This window comes from Erythrolamprus reginae, chromosome 4 (genome assembly GCF_031021105.1).
Source record: "Erythrolamprus reginae isolate rEryReg1 chromosome 4, rEryReg1.hap1, whole genome shotgun sequence".
NCBI classification, from domain to species: Eukaryota; Metazoa; Chordata; class Lepidosauria; order Squamata; family Dipsadidae; genus Erythrolamprus; species Erythrolamprus reginae.
The window spans coordinates 7267187-7287582 of NC_091953.1; the positions used below are offsets into that span (position 1 = coordinate 7267187).

The 20396-nt window shown below is 40.9% G+C and overlaps 1 protein-coding gene across 7 annotated transcripts in view; it reads right to left on the minus strand.

Annotated features, from left to right (window-relative positions):
• DLG2 (discs large MAGUK scaffold protein 2) overlaps nucleotides 1-20396 on the minus strand; it is a 1028485-nt gene that overhangs the window by 195872 nt on the left and 812217 nt on the right. For all 7 annotated transcript variants that reach the window (XM_070749573.1, XM_070749577.1, XM_070749578.1 and 4 more), the window contains 5 exons: nucleotides 16019-16143; nucleotides 5547-5716; nucleotides 4573-4709; nucleotides 4247-4391; nucleotides 738-879 (listed from right to left, as the gene is read on the minus strand). In XM_070749573.1, the coding sequence (XP_070605674.1) occupies nucleotides 738-879; nucleotides 4247-4391; nucleotides 4573-4709; nucleotides 5547-5716; nucleotides 16019-16143 (719 nt within the window). The remainder of the gene's footprint in view (nucleotides 1-737; nucleotides 880-4246; nucleotides 4392-4572; nucleotides 4710-5546; nucleotides 5717-16018; nucleotides 16144-20396) is intronic.

The window sequence follows — 20396 nt, forward strand, 5'->3', positions numbered from 1 at the left end:
CTAAATAACTAACTAAGTAACTAAGTAACTAAGTAACTAACTAAGTAATTAAATAACTAAATAACTAAATAACTAAATAATCCACATTCACGTACAAAGCCCAAGCAGGCTGTGAGAACTACAAACATTAGCTCTGTGGGATGGACATGGTGCTACTCCAGGTTTAAAACTGAGGGAAAACCACATGGCCAAGACAGACATAAATTCAAACCATCGACTGCTACATTAAGGGCAACAAGGGATTAATTCAAATCTCACACAAAGTAAGGCAGACAAACAGCAAATTTGGGACTCTACACGATGTTTCTAAAATGATCAGACAGAAAGAAACGAAACCAAAACAGAGGGAAAACCCTGATCTTTTGGGACAAGGGGTGAGGCCAAAAATGAAAAATCACAATAAAGAGAAATAACGGCCCAGAGGAAATTCTTCCTGGTTAGTTGCTACAGATGTTAATTATCCTTCTCCGATTCTAGCTCGGCTCTTGTTTCTAACCATTAAATTACCGACAGGGGAGTTTCCCCCTTTTTAAAATTTAAAGAGTGAGCCCACTTATTATCTTAAGGGACAGCCAGATGGATCATAACTGTCTCTTTCCAGTATAAAGCGATCATTCAAAGGCTCGTACCCTGTCGAGGCCCTAATCCCAGCATCAAAAAACAAAACAAAATAAAATCCCATGTTCCTGGAAGCCACCATATCAATCAAACGTACTCAGTAAAGACGAATGTCTAACCTGGGGTAGTCATCTTCCATTAGCATGTGCTTTGGGATAGGTGAGTATCTTCCAGGCGAGATGGGGGGCAAAGAGGTCTTGTATTCTAAAGTGCCATTGTTGCCTGAAGACAAGATGTGGTTTTCCATCGGCGGGGAATAAGCTACGGGTTAAAGAAGACAGGCCATTACCATCCCAATCCCCACTTCGGTTCTTGCTAGTGTTCAATTCATGCGGAACAGTCTGTGTTCCTTCGATTTTCGGGGGTTCGAACTACGCGAAAAGTCTATACCACGGTTTTTTGAAAATATTAATTAAAAAGTACTTCGAGGGTTTTTCCCTATACCATGGTCATATGTCATCGTCAAACTTTCATCCGCCTTTAATAAATATTTTTTTAATAAACTTTAATAAATAAACATGGTGAATAATAATCTAAATCAGTGGTTCTCAACCTTGCGGTCGGGACCCCTTTGGGGGTCGAATGACCATTTCACAGGGGTCGCCTAAGACCATGGGAAAACACAAATTTCCAATGGTGTTAGCAACTAAAGCTTCTATTCTGGCATCTCGGAACATATTTTTACAATCCAACCAATCAGGCATTTACAGGGGGGTGTCCCTCTGACCTATTGCCAATCAGTTTAAAGATCTGTTGGAAGAATTGGCGCTAAACTTATAGTTGGGGGTCACCACAAGATGAGAAACTGTATTAGGGGGTCATGGCATTAGAAAGATTGAGAACCACTGATCTAAATGGTAGCTAAGGGAATGGGAAATGGTAATTTAGGGGTTTAAAGTGTTAAGGGAAGGCTTGTGATACTGTTCATAGCCAAAAATAGTGTATTTACTTCCGCATCTCTACTTCACGGAAATTCAACTTTCGCGGGCAATCTCGGAAGGCATCCCCCGCGAAAATTGAGGGAACACTGTACCAGGGTTTTTCAAAAAATATTATTAAAAAATACTCCGTGCTTTTTTTCCACACCAAGGGTTTTCTGGGGCTGCCTGATGTACAATACTGTGCGTTTTAACTCTCCTTCTACCCGCCTGCACCTCAGGCGTCCTGTTTCTTTAAATAAAAGCTCCGTTTCTGCCCCAGCCTTCCGATCCCACCCACCCCTTTAATTCTCGGAGCGTTGGTACACTCCAATTGAAGCCAAGCCTTACTGCCACCCGCCGCAGTGGCAGCGAATGCAGCAAAGCCCCCGGCTTGCCGCCCCATTGCCCCTGTGGGTTCTGGGGGTAAGTAAAACCAGGAATGGAGGAGGGAGGGGGAGGAAGGAAGGACAGAAAGGGATCATCTCCACTTCGCGGAAATTTGACTTTTGCAGGCGGTCTTGGAACGTATCCCCCGCGAAAGTCAAGGGAACACTGTATTACGGAAAATTCAAGGTGCCCTTCGTCTTCTTTTGCCAACAGGCCTACATGGAAAGGGTTTTGGGAAGTTTACGGCATCAAGGCTTAAACTTTGAGGGAAGGGCTGCATTTTTTTTTACTATCACACTGTGGGTGTGGCTTATTTTGTGGGTGTGGCTTGCTGGCCATGTGGCCAGGTGGGAGTGGCTTGACGATCATGTGACCGAGGGGTGGCTTATAGGTCATGTGACTGGCTTAAAGGCCAACTTGACGTCACTAACATCAAGGGTTAAGGTTAGGGTGCCTGGCCTCACCTCACCTCAAAGAGATACAATTTCCCTATTTACTATTATTGAACATCCAAAATATACTGTTTAATTCTATCTATATATGCCATGTGTGTGCATACATATTACACACAGGCCCACAAAAATATACATTATCTACTATATACAGTGTATGTTCACACACGGACGGGTATGGTCAGGTATGCAGAACTGGTAGAAAAATTTTGGTCAGGTATGCAGAACCGGTAAAAAAAAATTGGATTTTTTTTCTTTTTTTCCCTTCTGGGCTCTGGGTATGTTTTCCTATCACAGTAAATGAGGTTGAATGTGTATAATTTTAGAAGAGCTGTGTTTGTGTGTGTGTACATACACATACAGTTTATATAGTAGATAATGTATATTTTATATGCTTGTGTGTAATATGTATGTACACATATGGCATATCTACATAGAATTAAATAGTATATTTTGGATGTTCAGTAATAGTAAATAAATGGGGAAACTGTATTTCTTTTAGGCGAGGAAAGGCCAGGCACCCTAACCCTAACCCTTGACATGAGTGACGTCAAGTTGGCCACCTTTAAGCCAGTCACATGATGTTGTGGTTGGCTCTGGCCCAGCTCCTGCCCCAAGGAATGTGGAGGTGGATGTGGGGGAAACATCCACATGCCACAGGCCTGTTTTGATCCCGATAGAATCTCACGACAAAGTTTCCTCTGACGAAGGAAGCGTGAGTGACAGGGAAGAGGGGAGTTTGGCAGACAGCCCAGGAGGAGATCAATCATCCTGATTATCCCTGGATTCTGAACAAGAACTTATGATGGACCCACACATGCGTAGAATGATGCATAGGAGAGAACAACTGAAGGATTATTACGGAAGATAAGTGAGGCCACCTGTAGTTGGGTGGGGCTGCTGTAATTAGTGCTAAAGATAAAAAGAGCAGCGTGCCGGTTTAGCCTCGTGGAAGTTTATCTGATTCATAGTTTCGTCAAGATCGTGGTTTGCTGTTTCCCTGTTCAAGAGTGTGTGTGGAATTTCTGGACTTTGGAATTGGATTCAATTTCCCAGTTACTGGGTGAGAAATTAGATTGCATTTAACCTGTGCCCTGTGTGTACCAGACAATCCCTTTGACATTTAAAAAGGGAGTTTTTTCTGCTTGTCTGTTGATAAAGACCTTTTTGTTTTCCTTCTATCGTGTGGTGTGTGTCTGCTTGGACTAATTACCCTATAATTACGGGCGGTTGGGACATGCCGGCAGAACAATAGATAGGGAGATTGTATCTCTTTGAGGCGAGGGAAGGCCAGGCACCCTAACCCTATCCATTGACATCAGTGATGTCAAGGTGGCCATCTTTAAGCCAGTCACATGACCTTCAAGCCACCCCCTGGTCACATGATTGTCAAGTCACATGGCTGGCAAGCCACACCCACAAAATAAGCCATTTTGTGGTAGTAAATTTTTTTGCAGGCCTTCACTGCCGCCACTGCCACTCTTAAATTAGTGTCAGGTAAGAGTCAATGGAATTCAAGACTTAAGACATTTGTGGAAACATAAGAACTCTAGGCTAATGACTTGCTTAACTCCTCCTTCAGTTCTGCTTGCTCTTCTACTACAGTGACAAGGGTTCTGGAGCAATTTAAGTGATGTTACACTTAAATTGCATACAAATCTAAATAATAAATAAATTTTGGTGTCAATCACATAGTTTCTTATCTTCCCTTATCCCCATTCATTTCTTACCGATGGTGCTTCAAGACATTTGAGTGAGAATTATTTATTCCGAATCTCTGTTTTGGTACTTTTCCCTTAAAACATCACTCAAACATTTAGAATTGGAAAACCAACAGAGGAGGAAAAAACCCTGTATATCTTAACTTACGATGAGTAATATCTGGAGGGCCATAAGGGTCGGTCATATAGATGGTAGTTGGCTTCCCCACTTTTAAATAGACTACATCCGATGTATTCTTCAATATTGCTACTGCTTCTTCGTGTGTTACTTCTTCTAAACTGTAATTGTTTACCTAAGTGGAAAACAGAGAGAAAAGTGTGTTCCGCAGGTTGGATGGGATAACCGAGCCATCGTGCTAATCAAATGCTAATAAAAAGAAACACAGTAATATGTGCCAATTCTGAATGACAAATCATAGAAACATAGAAACATAGAAGATTGACTGTCAGTCAAAAATCAGTGCCAATACTCACCATAAGAAGCCTATCTCCAACTTGCAACCGTCCGTCCTTTTGGGCTGCTCCACCGTCAATAATTTTTGTGACATAGATGCTGTTGTCACCCGGGATGTGTTGGTTTCCTACACCACCGGCAATGCTGAATCCCAAACCTAAAGGGAAATGTAAAAAGGAAAATAAATATTATTGAGAATTCATTTTATTGAACGTGAAAGAGACCATTTGGAGTTGGGCGGCTTATAGAAATATAGAAACATAGAAGATCGTCGGCAGAAAAAGACCTCATGGTCCATCTAGTCTGCCCTTATACTATTTCCTGTATTTTATCTTAGGATTTATTTATATTATATTATATTATATTATATTATATTATATTATATTATATTATATTATATTATATTATATTATATTATATTATATTATATTATATTATATTATATTATATTATATTATATTTCTATCTATCTATCTATCTATCTATCTATCTATCTATCTATCTATCTATCTATCTATTATCTATCTATCTATCTATCTATCTATCTATCTATCTATCTATCTATCTATCTATCTATCTATCCGATTTTTATGCCGCCTTTCTCCTTAGACTCAGGGTGCCTTACAACCTGTTAGCAATAGCACTTTTTCACAGAGCCAGCATATTGCCCGCACAATCCAGGATATATGTTTATCCCAGGCATGTTTAAATTCAGTGACTGTGGATTTACCAACCACGTCTGCTGGAAGTTTGTTCCAAGGATCTACTACTCTTTCAGTCAAGTAATATTTTCTCACGTTGCTTCTGATCTTTCCCCCAACTAACCTCAGATTGTGCTCGTTTGTGCTTGTGTTCACTTTCCTATTAAAAACACCACTTCCCTCCTGAACCTTATTTAACCCTTTAACATATTTAAATGTTTCTATAGCAGGAACCCCCGCCTGGGATCCAATGGAGGTCATAAGTTGTAAGACTGTGTTTGCCTCTTACGTACCTTTGGGTCCTTTGAACAGTTTAATTTCCACCACAGTCTCCAGAATAGGTCTCCTCCGACGGACATAGAGTCGTACAATAGAGCCAGCTTCTTTCAGCGCCTCAACAGCTTTGCTATGTGAAACTTCGGATACGTCGACCTCATTCACCCGCAAAATGCAATCATTGACTCTGGGAGGGGGAAAAAAGAACCAGAACAGGAGACCGTTATAGCAACCGCATGCATTGTAATTTTGACATGAGTTTGTTATTACCTTGATTCTACTACGCTACTAAAGGTAGCTTGAAGGCAACACTTTCCTTTTTCTGTCCCCCATTATCCTACATTTTTTCTTCATTCTTTCTTTTCTTATATGACCTATAAAGCCCTACATGGCATAGGACCAGAATATCTCCGAGACCGCCTTCTGCCGCACGAATCCCAGTGACCAGTGAGGTCCCACAGAGTTGGTCTCCTTAGGGTCCCGTCGACCAAACAATGTCGGCTGAGGGTACCTAGGGGAAGAGCCTTCTCTGTGGGTGCCACGGCCCTTTGGAATCAGCTCCCCCTGGAGATTCGCACTGCCCACACCCTCCCTGCCTTCTGAAATAGTTTAAAAACTCATCTTTGTCGCCAGGCCTGGGGTTCCTTAGATTTTCCCCCTGACCAATGAATGTTTCTTTGTATGATTGTTGAATGAATTGTTAATGGAAGTTTTTTAAAATTATAATTTTTAAGTCTGGGGAAAGCACCAACTTGGACTAATGGCATTCCTTAGATAACAAAGTCTATTTTATCTGTGTGAGAAATACAGCTCACCGGAATATCGGATAATAATAATAATAATAATAATAATAATAATAATAATAATAATAATAATAATAATAATTTATTAGATTTGTATGCCGCCCCTCTCCGCAGACCCAAGGCGGCTCACAACAATAATAAAACAGTGTACAATGAACAAATCTAATATTTAAAAGAAAATATCTAAAAACCCATTATTTTTAAAAAAATACAACACAAGCATACCATACATAAAACTATATAAGCCTGGGGGAGATGTCTCAATTCCCCCATGCCTGGCGATATAGGTGGGTCTTAAGCAATTTACGAAAGACAAGGAGGGTGGGGGCAGTTCTGATCTCTGGGGGGAGTTGATTCCAGAGGGCCGGGGCCGCCACAGAGAAGGCTCTTCCACTGGGGCCCGCCAGACGACATTGTTTAGTCGACGGAACCCGGAGAAGGCCAACTCTGTGGGACCTTATCGGCTGCTGGGATTTGTGGGGCAAAAGACTGTCTCGGAGGTATTCTGGACAAACATCATCCAGCAAATAATGTCTTTTAGTGAGGCAGGAATCATGTTTTTGGAGCCTTGTTCAAGCACCTTCCCACTCTAACACCTCTTCCATGAACGGCGTTGAAACCCCACACCCAATCACCCAAAATCCTTTGCTTTTATAGTGCCTAGAAGGGGCATCCCACCCCAAAGAGGTAAAGCTGTAAGCTTATTTCCTTTTACTATGCAAGTCCTCCTGCCTTCGCAGAAATCTCCTATATTGAGCATCTAACCACAGATTGTCCACTCTAATATCTTCCTCATCCTCTGACTGGGACCTCTCCTTCATTATTATATCAGCGCCCTCTGGTGGTTCCTCGGGTTCAACGAGGTCTATTTCTCCTTCTCTCTCACTCTCTGCATCAGCTGGCAATCCCCATGGCCCAGGGTATCCAGGGGGGCCTGGCTCATCCTCCTCAGAACCTGACATGTCCTGAGTTGAACAAGGAGCACTCACAACACTACCTAGGATCGAACTCACAGCCTCCTGAGCCAGTCTGGTGACTTCTGTTATAAACCTGGTTGTCTGATGGGACCGGGTTATTTAGAAACATAGAAACATAGAAGACTGACGGCAGAAAAAGACCTCATGGTCCATCTAGTCTGCCCTTATACTAGTTTCTGTATTTTATCTTATGATGGATATATGTTTATCCCAGGCATGTTTAAATTCAGGTACTGTGGATTGATCAACTATGTCTGCTGGAAGTTTGTTCCAAGGATCTACTACTATTTCAGTAAAATAATATTTTCTCATGTTGCTTTTGATCTTTCCCCCAACTAACTTCAGATTGTGCCCCCTTGTTCTTGGGTTCACTTTCCTATTAAAAACACTTCCATCCTGGACCTTTTTTAACCCTTTGACATATTTAAATGTTTCGATCATGTCCCCCCTTTTCCTTCTGTTCTGCAGACTATACAGATTGAGTTCATTAAGTCTTTCCTGATACGGTTTATGCTTAAGACCTTCCACCGTTTTTGTAGCCCGTCTTTGGACCCGTTCAATTTTGTCAATCACTTTTTGTAGGTGAGGTCTCCAGAACTGAACACAGTATTCCAAATGTGGTCTCACCAGCGCTCTATATAGCGGGATCATAATCTCCCTCTTCCTGCTTGTTATATCTCTAGCTATGCAGCCAAGCATTCCACTTGCTTTCCCTACCACCTGACTGCACTGTTCACCCATTTTGAGACTGTCAGAAATCACAACCCCTAAATCCTTCTCTTCTGAAGTTTTTGCTAACACAGAACTGCCAATACAATACTCAAATTGAGGATTCCTTTTTGCCAAGTGCATTATTTTACTATGTACTGTCCATTCCTTAAACAGACTGCTAAATAGTATAGTTACCTGGGTGGTTCAAGCAACATAAAATAAGAAAACGCGCTTTTGTTTAAATTATGCCACAAGACAGCAAAACTACAGAATGGAAATTCCCTGCGGGGCAGGAAATGTAATAATTAAAAAACAGGCACGCTCTATTTTTGTACCTAGTTAAATATAAGCTATAGCTCAACAGAAGGCGAAATAAACACTCTTAGTATTCATAACAATTTGCTCGGAAATTCTCAGACCGAAGCAGTTACAAAATACCGTGCAATCTGTGTGCTCTGTGAAAAACAAATTAAAGTGCTTTCCACCAAATAAACGGCGCGTGATTGAAAATATATCTCGGCAGACTTTATTGAGACGGGGAGGGAACAGCGCGACGAGTTCCCACAAAGTTTTATTTCCATTTTCAGAGGGGAATAAGTTTTGCTAATCGCACATACCACGCGCACACTATCCGAAGACATACTTTAACTGACAAAAAAAACAAAAAGAAATCCATTTGCTCAGTGATTCTCTTAAGTTAAGCACTAAAGCCAGTGGGGCAGGTGTAGCAAGATTGCTGAAGGTGTGGTTCTTCTTTGATTTAATCTCAATCTCTCTCTCTCTCTTCTCTCTCACACACCTCTCCTCTGTTTCTCTCATCTCTCCTCTATCTCATTTCTCTCTCTCCTCTCCTCTCTCCTCTATCTTCCCCCTCTCTCACATACACACCTCTCTGCTCTCTCGCTCTCTCTTTCTCGTCTGTCCTCTATCTCATATCTCCCACTCTCTTCTCCGTCTCTCTGTCTCTCTGTCTATCTCTCATCTCTCTTCATCTCATCTGTCTCTCTCTGTGTCCATCTGTCCCTCTCTCATCTCTCCTTTATTTCATCTCTCTCTCTCTCACACACACACACACAAACACGCACACCTCTCCTCTCTCCTCTCCCTCTGTCTGTTTATTTTATTTATTTATTGATTGATTGATTTTGTCCAATATTATTTATTTATTTATTATTTATTTGTTTTGTCAAGTACGTATTGGTGGTATACAGAGATATAATAATATTCATATCCATGATGCTAGTAAAAAAGAAACATTAGGACAGGGGACGGAAGGCACGCTGGTGCACTTATGCACGCCCCTTACTGACCTCTTAGGAATAGGAAAAAGTCGACAGTGGATAGTCCGAGGGTAAAGTTTGGGGGGTTAGGTGATGATACTACAGACAGAGTCTGGTAGTGAGTTCCATGCATCAACTACTCGGTTACTAAAGTCGTATTTCCTGCAGTCGAGTTCAGAGTGGTTTACACTAAGTTTGTATCTGTTGTGTGCTCATGTGTTGCAAGCTGTTGATTTATCACCAACTTCTGCACCAGTTTGACACACTTTTTTTGTGTCAGGTTTCTGTACTTATACCTTTGTTTCTTCCTGGCTAGGTGTAAATCCTTACGCTTCTCCACATTAAAGACGGGTGTGATATCAGTTAAATGAATGGATGAGTGAATGAATGAATGGATGGATGAACGAATGAACGAATGCAAGCAAACAGGGCCAAGTGACAAAACGTGCATTGCAGTGTCGTCATGCAAGGATGAAAGGCTGAGCCAACCTTGAACCGGTGAGGATCGAACTGCCAAACTGTCAGCAGCCGGCATCAACAGAAGGTGCCCACAGTACCGCATTCTAACCATCGCGCCATCACGACTATTATCATCCTTTATCACAGCAATTTCATGCACCAGGTGCTAAATAATACAATAATGCCCATAATAGCTTGGGAGTCTGTAAAATCAGTGCTATCTAAATCTCACAAACTAAGTGCGCATGGATTTGGACGCCAAGGAACTCTCATACCAGGCAGCCATCTGTCCATTATTTAAGGCTCTGTCTTGAAGCCATGTACTACTTGTTCCACTTGAATCCCTGGGAGTCAACCTCATTAGGAGAAAACCTGTCAAATTCTAGTCTTGCAAGTACTTTTAAGGCCAAACCAAAATAGATAATAATCTGCCAGTAGGAAGCCCAGCAATCACAAACCCTCAAAGTAGGAGTAGTGGTAATAGGAGAAAAAGTGAAATGTATCATTGCAGTCATTTTGAAGATGATTTATCATTTGTTGGTTGTATGCATCTATACCGAGACAAATTCCTTATGTGTCCTATCATACTTGGCCAATAAACAATATTCTATTCTATTCTATTCTATTCTACTCTACTCTACTCTACTCTAGGAGAGAAGCAACCTGGAATTAAGGAGAAAGATCCTAATAGTGAAGAAAATTATGCATTGGAACATCTTGCTTTCAGAAGTTGTGCTTACTTGGACAATAACAATTCTATTCTGTTCTGTTCTGTTCTACTCTACTCTACTCTAGGAGAGGAGAGGAGAGGAGAAGAGAGGAGCAACCTGGAATTAAGGAGAAATGTCCCTAATAATGAAGAAAATTAAGCATTGGAATATCTTGCCTTCAGAGGTTGTGCTTACTTGGCCAATAAAAAATCTATTCTATTATGTTCTGTTCTGCTCTATTCTATTCCTATTCCTAGTCTAGTCGTCTAATCCAGTCCAGTCCAGTTCATTTTAGTCCAGTCCATATATTCTATATTTTATATTCTGTACTGCTCAAAAAAATAAAGGGAACACTCAAAGAACACATCCTAGATCTGAATGAATGAAATATTCTCATTGAATACTCCACTCCATTCCATTCCATTCCATTCTATTCTTTATTAATGCTAATTATGTTCCTTCAATGCTCAGCTTCTTTCCCAAACGACTAAACCATCTATAAAATTCCACATTAGGAAAAGTTTTCACCAGTGAAATGATACAGCAAGAAGCAAGGATCTGGATTATCCACCCATTCTGCCAGAGCCAGCAAGTAGCAAACAAGAAACATCATGTATTAAGTTCACCAGCAGACAATGAAGGAAAGGCATAAGTACCTTTCTGTTTTATTCTCCCTGAATTTAACAGAAACGACAAAAGCCTTAACAGAAGTCAATACTTACGCCTTTGTTTCAGCTATATATGTAACCAGGTGCTCTCTTGAATTCTGGACTTTCTGAAGAACTTGTAAGCAATGCACGCTAACAAGTAGGTGCAACGAAACGAAAAGGTCTTAAATGGGATTAAAAAAGTGAATCCAGATGAAGAGAAAGCGACTTCAGTGTTGCCTGAAACCTGTCAATCCGAGTTTCGGAAAAAGTCACTCCGGTAAAAAGTCAAAGCAGCTTCTCAACCCAGCCAGAAAACTGGTTGCAACACATTCTCCTGTTCCAAATTGCTATGTTGCAAGCAAACTTTCATCTTTTGTGCCTTGGCTTTCTGGACTGGATTTGTCCTTGACAAATACGCCAACAAATCAAAGAGTCACAACAAAGCCCGGGGCCAAAATTCCACCCATTTCTTCTTCTTTGTCGTCTTCTTAACGGAGAGACTTCATCACGAAGGAGCAGAAGAGATGCCTTCGTCGGCCAGAGGTGGGAAAATTCACTTTGCGCGATCTTGTTCAAACTTGTCGGGAGGAACAAAAACGAGGCCCCACCTTCTGCCAGCAATCTAAATTATGCTCCCTAAAAATGGGCGGTTTTGAACTGAACACTGCGAGCGATTGGCAAGGATGGCAAGACCACAAAGAACTCATAAAAATCTATAGATTTTTATAATAGAGTCAGAAGGGACCTTAGAGGTCTTCTAGTCCAAGCCCTTCCTCCAGCACGAGACTCTATACCAGTGATAGGGAACCTTTTTTGCATATATTTTTTATTATTTTTTTCCCCATACAAACTTTTTCAATACGTTACAAAATACCTACTATTCGTGTTACAGTAAAAACAGTATCTCATTTCTAATTCCAAATTATTTACTTTCAGTACATATCAAATTCCCAAACCTTGACCTCTAATTTTGACATCTAGATAACCAATTTTATTCCAATTAAATTCGCAATTAACTTCCTTTTAACAATGTTAACTCGTTATGCTTATCATCTTGCAAATCTATATAAGCCGTCATGCCTTCTATTATTATTATTATTATTATTGTTGTTGTTGTTGTTGTTATTATTATTATTATTATTATTATTATTATTATTATTATTATTATTAATTAGATTTGTATGCCGCCCCTCTCCGAAGACTCCTCTGGAGTCCATTTATTTCATTTTCATTTTTATTTATTTATTTTGTCCAATACATAATACAGTGGTACCTCATCTTACGAACGCCTCTTCTAACGAACTTTTCAAGATACGAACCCGGTGTTTAAGATTTTTTTGCCTCTTCTTCCGAACTATTTTCACCTTATGAACCCAAGCAGCTGCTGCTGGGATGAAGGGGTTTCTTTCCTCTCCTTTTTTTGAAGAAAGAAAAGGGAGGGGCAGCTTGGAGGAGTAAAGATTTTGCATGCTTGCAAAGGCACTGAAACGGTGTCTTTTGAAGAAAGAAAAGGGAGGGGCAGCTTGGAGGAGTAAAGATTTTGCATGCTTGCAAAGGCACTGAAACGGTGTCTTTTGAAGAAAGAAAAGGGAGGGGCGCCCCCCTTGCCTTTCTTCCTTCCCACTCACCCTTTAGCCTAGCCTTGTTTCTTCCACCCACCCCCTTTAGCTGCTCCTCCCTGCCCTCTGTTCGCCTCCCTTCTAAAGTTTGGGATTTTCCTGAAGGATTTGCACACATTATTTGCTTTTACATTGATTCCTATGGGAAACATTGTTTCATCTTACGAACTTTTCACCTTACGAACCTCCTCCTGGAACCAATTAAGTTCGTATGATGAGGTACCACTGTAACTTAATATTGTCTGTCTATAGAGACAATAGGACAGGGGACGGAAGGCACTCTGGTGCACTTATACACACCCCTTACTGACCTCTTAGGAACCTGGAGGGGTCAACCGTGGATAGTCTAAGGGTAAAATGTTGGGGGTTAGGGGGATGACACTACAGAGTCCGGTTCCACGCTTTGACAACTCGATTACTAAAGTTGTATTTTTTACAGTTAAGTTTGGAGCGGATAAAATTAAGTTTGAATCTGTTGTGTGCTCTTGTGTTTTTGTGGTTGAAGCTGAAATAGTCGTTGGCAGGGAGGACGTTTCAGCATATGATCTTGTGGGCAATACTTAGATCATGTTTAAGGCGTCGTAGTTCCAAGCTTTTAAGCTCACACCGACCGCTTCAGTGACTCCATCCAGCCATCTAGTTCTCTGTTGCCCCCTTCTTCTTTTGCCTAAATCAGCGGTAGGCAAAGTTGGCTCTTCGATGACATGCGGACTTCAAGTCCCAGAATTCCTGAGCTAGCAAGATTGGCTCAGGAATTCTGGGAGTTGAAGTCCACAAGTCATCAAAGAGCCAACTTTGCCTACCCCTGGCCTAAATCAATCGTTCCCAGCAATAGGCTCTTCTCCAGGGAGCTCTTCCTTCTCATTAGGTGGCCAAAGTATTTGAGTTTCATCTTCAGGATCTGGCCTTCCAAAGAGCAGTCAGGGTGGATCTCCTCTAGGAGATCACCCACCTGGGATGCTTCTGTGCAGAAATGTTGCATGAGCATATGTGCACGAAACGGTGACAAAATTATTTACAACCCACCATTGGTTTCCATTCATCTTTCCTTACTTTCTGGTAGTTTGCAGAATAATTTGACTCCTTTCTTCTTTGTGTCAGCCAATCAAATACTGGAATACAGTTATCATATCGTCCCTAGTCCTTCTTTTCTCTAGATCAGTGTTTCCCAACCTTGGCAACTTGAAGATATCTGGACTTCAACTAAACAATGTTGTTTGGCGGGACCCAGGGGAAGAGCCTTCTCTATGGCGCTCTGGCCCTCTGGAACCAACTCCCCCCAGAGATCAGAATTGCTCCCACCCTCCTCGCCTTTCGTAAGCTCCTTAAAACCCACCTCTGTCGTCAGGCATGGGGGAACTGAGATATTCCTTTCCGCCTAGGCCTATACAATTTATGCATGGTATGTTTGTGTGTATGTTTGGTTTTTAATAAGGGTTTTTTAGTTATTTTAAATATTACATTTGTTATATGCTGTTTTTATTATTGTTGTTAGCCGCCCCGAGTCTACAGAGAGGGGCGGCATAGGAATCTAATAAATAAGTAAGTAAGTAAGTAAGTAAGTAAGTAAGTAAGTAAGTAAGTAAGTAAGTAAGTAAGTAAGTAAGTAAGTAAGTAAATTAGTAAATTAGTAAATTAGTAAGTAAATAAATAAGTAAATAAATAAAAAATGTAAAAAATAATAATAAAATAATAAAATAATAAAATAATAAAATAATAAAATAATAAAATAATAAAATAAAAAAATAAAAAAATAAAAAAATAAAAAAATAAAAAAATAAAAAAATAAAAAAAATAAAAAAATAAAAAAATAAAAAAAATAAAAAAAATAAAAAAATAAAAAAAATAAAATAAAATAAATAAAATAAATAAAATAAATAAAATAAATAAAATAAATAAAATAAATAAAATAAATAAAATAAATAAAATAAATAAAATAAATAAAATAAATAAAATAAATAAAATAAATAAAATAATAAATAAAATAAATAAAATAAATAAATAAAATTAAATAAAATAAAATACTATCTTAACAACTGCAGTGATTCACTTGAATGACTGTGACAAGAAAAGTGGCAAAATAGGGTAAAAAGCCTCACTTAACAGCTGTTTCGTTTAGCTGATTTTGGACTCAGTTCTGGGTCGTAAATCAGGGATTACCTGCGCAATGCACTGGTTAAAGTACTAGACTAGGAAGAGATTCTAGTCCATTTTCAGTCGCAGAAACTCTTGACCAAACTTTGCTCCCCTTTCTCTCTCTCTCTCTCTTTCTCTCTCTCTCTCCCCCTTCTCTTCTCTCTCCCTCTCCCTCTCTCTCATTCATTAACTCCCCCTCTCCCTTTTCTCTCTCTCTCTCTCTTTCCCCCTCTCTCTCTTTCAGCTCCACTAACCTCACAGGGCTGATCTTCAAGGGAAAAATAGGAGGAAGTGTTATGAATGCCACTGAATTAAAAAAAGGAGGGGATTTAAATCGAATTAAAATAGAAATTTACTTGGGATAAACACATGTCCATCATCCAACAAATATTTTAAAAATAAAATAAAAAACCTCAAATGACAAATTTGATCATCCAATAAGCCTTTTTCAACAGTCATTTGATTTTCTTTTTTGTTTCTATTTTCCTTGCAAAGAAAGATGGAACCGACGCTGTGGAGCTCTATCATCTCCTGGAAGCCTGGGATATTTAGTTCCCTACCCAAGACCTCCAGAAATGCTAATTTCCGACGAGATAAAAGCAACAATTAAACATATGACTGAAGAGTAGACATTACCAGGTGTAATTCTAATTAAATTTAAATGCAAATCAAATTAAACCAAATGTGCATTGAGTTGGTTCTGGAAGCAGTAGGTGGTTTTTGGCATGCAGCCTAGAAAAGAACTATGCCCAGTTGTTTTATGAAACTCAAAATAGAGGTAGTCACCCAGCCAGATTTTCATGCTTAAGGCAGGACTGGAATTCAACGTCCCCTGGTGATTGGTTTAAAATCATCCAGCTAGCTTTATTGCCTAAGGCAGGACTAGAACTCAAGTCTCCTGGTTTTTAGACCAGCAACTTTAACCGTTCTACTAAAATGTTCCTAGTCTTAGAATATATTCTGTCCAAATTAACCATATGATAATTAACCTGATGGACTGGTTTATGCAACATGCCAGCTTTTTGGTTTGATTGTAAGGTATAAAGCAGTGTTTCTCAACCTTGGCTACTTTAAGACGTGTGGACTTCAACTCCCAGAATCTGTCAAATGGATTCTATGTTTAGAAAATAAAAGGACAAATCACCTGAGTCTTCCATCTTCTGCGGCAGCTCCTCCTGGTATTATCTTAGTAATAAATATTCCGGGATCGTCCCCGATATGTGGGTTATCTGTTCCTCCAGCAATACTGAACCCCAGTCCGGAATTGCCCTACAGGGAAAGAGAAAGAGGGAGAAAAAATAAATAAATAATAGTATAATTGTTGCAGAAACGGCATCCTCGACTATACAAAACAAGGGACCTAGGTCTAGAAAGCTTAGAACTACGGCGCCTAAAACACGATTTAAGTATTGCCCACAAAATCATATTCTGCAATGTCCTACCGGTCAATGACTACTTCAGCTTCAACCGCAACAACACAAGAGCACGCAACAGATTCAAACTTAATATTAACCACTTCAAACTTGACTGTAAAAAATATGACTTCAGCAACCAAGTTGTCGAAGCGTGGAACTCATTACCGGACTCAATAGTGTCAACCCCTAACCCCCAACATTTCTCCCTTAGACTATCCACGATTGACCTCTCCAGGTTCCTAAGAGGCCAGTAAGGGGCGTACATAATTGCACTAGTGTGCCTTCCGTCCCCTGTCCAATTGTCTTTCCTTTATCTCATATATCATATATATTTTCTTCCTTTCATATATCTTCTCCTCTATTTTTACATATTATCTTTATATATATTACTTCATGTCTATTCTCTTCCATATGTATTGTGTATTGGACAAATGAATAAAATAAAATAAAATAAAATAAAACCTTGGAGATCTTCTAGTCCAACCCCGCTGTTTAAGCAGGAGACCCTATACCTGTGATGGAATTCTTATGGCACGCGTGCCACAGGGGGCACATGGAGCCATATCTGCTGGCCCACGAAACCACTGGTGTAGATCAGCTCTGTTCTGTCCAGATGAGCCACCGGCAAAAATTAAAGATCAAACACACTCAATGGACAGTAAAGCATAAGATACTGTATATTGTTTTAAAAATGTCAAGGTAATAAATGGTTAATACTCAAAGGGAGATTTAATCCAGTCTGCCAATGTCCCCAGACTATTGCCTCTCAGATAATAATAATAATAATAATAATAATAATAATAATAATAATTTATTAGATTTGTATGCCGCCCCTCTCCGAAGACTCGGGGCGGCTCACAACAACGATAAAAACAATATTATACTGGCACAAATCTAATATTTAAAAAAACCTAAAAACCCTAACGTAATTAAAAACCAAACAGCACATACATACCAAACATAAATTATAATAAGCCTGGGGGAAAAGGTGTCTCAAATCCCCCATGCCTGGCAGAATAGGTGGGTCTTAAGTAGTTTACGGAAGACAAGGAGGGTGGGACCAGTTCTAATCTCCGGGGGGAGTTGATTCCAGAGGGCCGGGGCCACCACAGAGAAGGCTCTTCCCCTGGGGCCCGCCAGACGACATTGTTTAGTCGATGGGACCTGGAAAAGGCCAACTCTGTGGGACCTTATCGGCTGCTGGGATTCGTGCGGTAGCAGGCGGTTCCGGAGGTACTCTGGTCCAATGCCATGTAGGGCTTTAAAGGTCATGACCAACACTTTGAATTGTGACCGGAAACTGATCGGCAGCCAATGCAGGCCACGGAGTGTTGTAGATATGTGGGCGAATCTGGGAACAGCCTCGAGCCTGGAATCCAAAACCTCATTAAGAAAGCCTCTTTGAAGTGATTCTGTCAATCAACCAAACTCACACATCTCCGTAGCCTCTCCAAAGAAGCACATTACATGATTTTAAAAATGTCTTGAGGCAGAAATGCTCTTTAGACTCTGGAGCCCACATCTGGCCATTATTGGAACATTGTCCATCACACTCACTTGATGATGTTTTTGATGTTAGGTGACCATTTTAGATCTTGAGATATGATAGAACCTAGAAACCTAACCACACCCCAACAGTTGCATACGGCCCGCAGGAAGTGAAGGGCTACCAAAAAAGTTTCTACCACACTGTGGGCGTGGCTTATTTTGTGGGTGTGGCTTGATGGTCATGTGATCAGGTAGGAGTGACTTTCCGGAAGTGAAGGGCTACCAATTTTTTTTACTACCACACTGCGGGCTTATGCAGGACGCAGTGCATTTTGTCTCAACATCTTTCAATGCAAATTGGATGCTCTGGGATGGAGCTCCATTTTTGCTACCCCATTGCATTCCTCATCATCTGGGTAGCACTCCCCCCTGCCTGCAGGCCTTGAGTTTTACACTTCAGCTTTAGAGTAAAGTTTGAAGGAACATTTGGACTTGCAATCCAAGAATCAGAAAGATCTACATCATCAAGCCAATTAGATTCCTCTCACTCCCCGATGGCTAAATGCTGTCTATTGATTCATTTCCCATTTGCTAAAGAGCTGGGCAGCCTCAGCGCAAAAAAGCCTTTTAGAGTGTCGTACTTTAACAACCCAACTTTAGCTTATTGTTGCAAAATAGCTCTTCCTTTTATGAAGGAAAACTGGACAGGATTCCAGCTGCTCTAAAGTATCTTGAAGACAATCATAGCTCCGGTGGTTTGCTAAATTGCTTTTGCCCACAAAGGTTCTTGCAAGGCAACCACTGGGAATATCACGGTGACAAAACAACAATTGGGGTTATTTGGGGGCTGACAATTTACGGATGCCTCCACCTGTATGAATTCTGGAGTTAGTATCGGGGATAAAACAGGACCGACACAGACTTCAGAGGACAATCAGAACTGCAGAAAAAGCAATTGCTGCCCACCTGCCTTCCATTGAGGACCTGTATACTGCACGAGTCAAAAAGAGGGCGGGGAAAATATTTACTGACCCCTCGCATCCTGGACACAAACCGTTTCAACTCCTACCCTCAAAACGTCGCTACAGAGCACTGCACACCAAGAAAACTAGACACAAGAACATTCCTAAGAGGTCAGTAAGGGGCGTGCATAAGTGCACCAGAGTGCCTTCAGTCCCCTGTCCTAATGTTTCTCTTTTAGTAGTATCATGTATATAAATATTATTATATCTTTCTATACCTGATACTAGTAATACTTGACAAAACAAACAAATAAATAAATAAAATAAAGGATGATGAGTCTCAGAGTTTTATCAAAAAAATCTTTGTTTCCGCTCTGTGCTTTTCTTGTTGATAGGATAATCCAGTGATGGGAAACATTTTGGGCTCAGTGGGTTAAAAATTCAGAAAAATGCTTCATTTGACAATGAAAATGAAAAACAAACAATTAACAGCTGCCAGAATTCTCTATGCACAATTGAAAGCACTACGAAAATTACCAAAATATTAGAATGTGCAGAGATGTGTAAAATGACAATGCAATTACAGAATAAAGAGGACACAGAATTGTATACAATTTGGGAGAATTGATATAAATGGTTGGAACACACACACAAAAATTGATATAACAAATATTATCATAATAGGACACAATGGGTGATGAAAGATAATAAGGATAGGAAGAAATGAAAACTTAAGAACATAACAGACTTACAATAGAGATACACAATGCTGTAATATATATATATATATACATATACATATATATATGACGGTCTTGGTATATTCGGGTTTCTTCCCGTGTAGGATTTAAAAATTTCTGGCGATGTTTCGACGAGGTCCCACTCGTCATCTTCAGGCTGGTGCTTCTGTCCTTGTTCTAGGGCGAACAGGTGCTAGACCTCTGTGTGTGGGGGGGTGCTGATGAAAAGGGCTGGCGGCGCATCCCGCCGCTAGACCTCTAAGTCTCCGTGGGGGGGGACGACGAGCGGGCCTCTTACCTCTCCGTGGGGGCCCTTGTGTCAGGTGTGCCATGAGCCCGGCCCGGCGGTGACAGCAGCCATCCACCCCCTTGCCCTCCCAGGCGTCCCTGGCGGCCGGCCATGTACCACCTCCGCCTCCTGGTAGCCCGGCAGACTTTTACCTGCAGCCGGAGCCATTTTTTCTTCATGGCGCAAAGCCACACAGTCCCAGACTCCTGGATCGCTCGCTTCTCCAGGCAGCAAGCCGGCTGCCTGGGAAAGCATCGCGCTTTTTCAATGCGCGGTGCTTTCCTGGGCAGATGGCTTTGCTGACCAGAAAAGGGAGTGATTTGGGAGTCCGGGACTGTGTGGCTTTGCACCATGAGGACAAAACGGCTCCGGCAGCAGGTAAAAGTCTGCTGGGCTACTGGGAGGCGGAGGCGGCATGTGGCCGGGCGCTGGGGACACCTGGGAGGGCGAGTGGGTGGATGGCTGCTGCCTCTTAGCTGCAGAGCCAGGCGGAGGTGAAGACAACGGCGCCCTCCACTCTCTCTCCGGCTCTTGCTCTCACTCTCCCTTTTTCTCTCTGTTGCCAGCGTGGTGAACGAGAGAGAAAGAGAGAGAGAGAAAAAGGAGGGGAGAGAGAATGAGAGAGAAA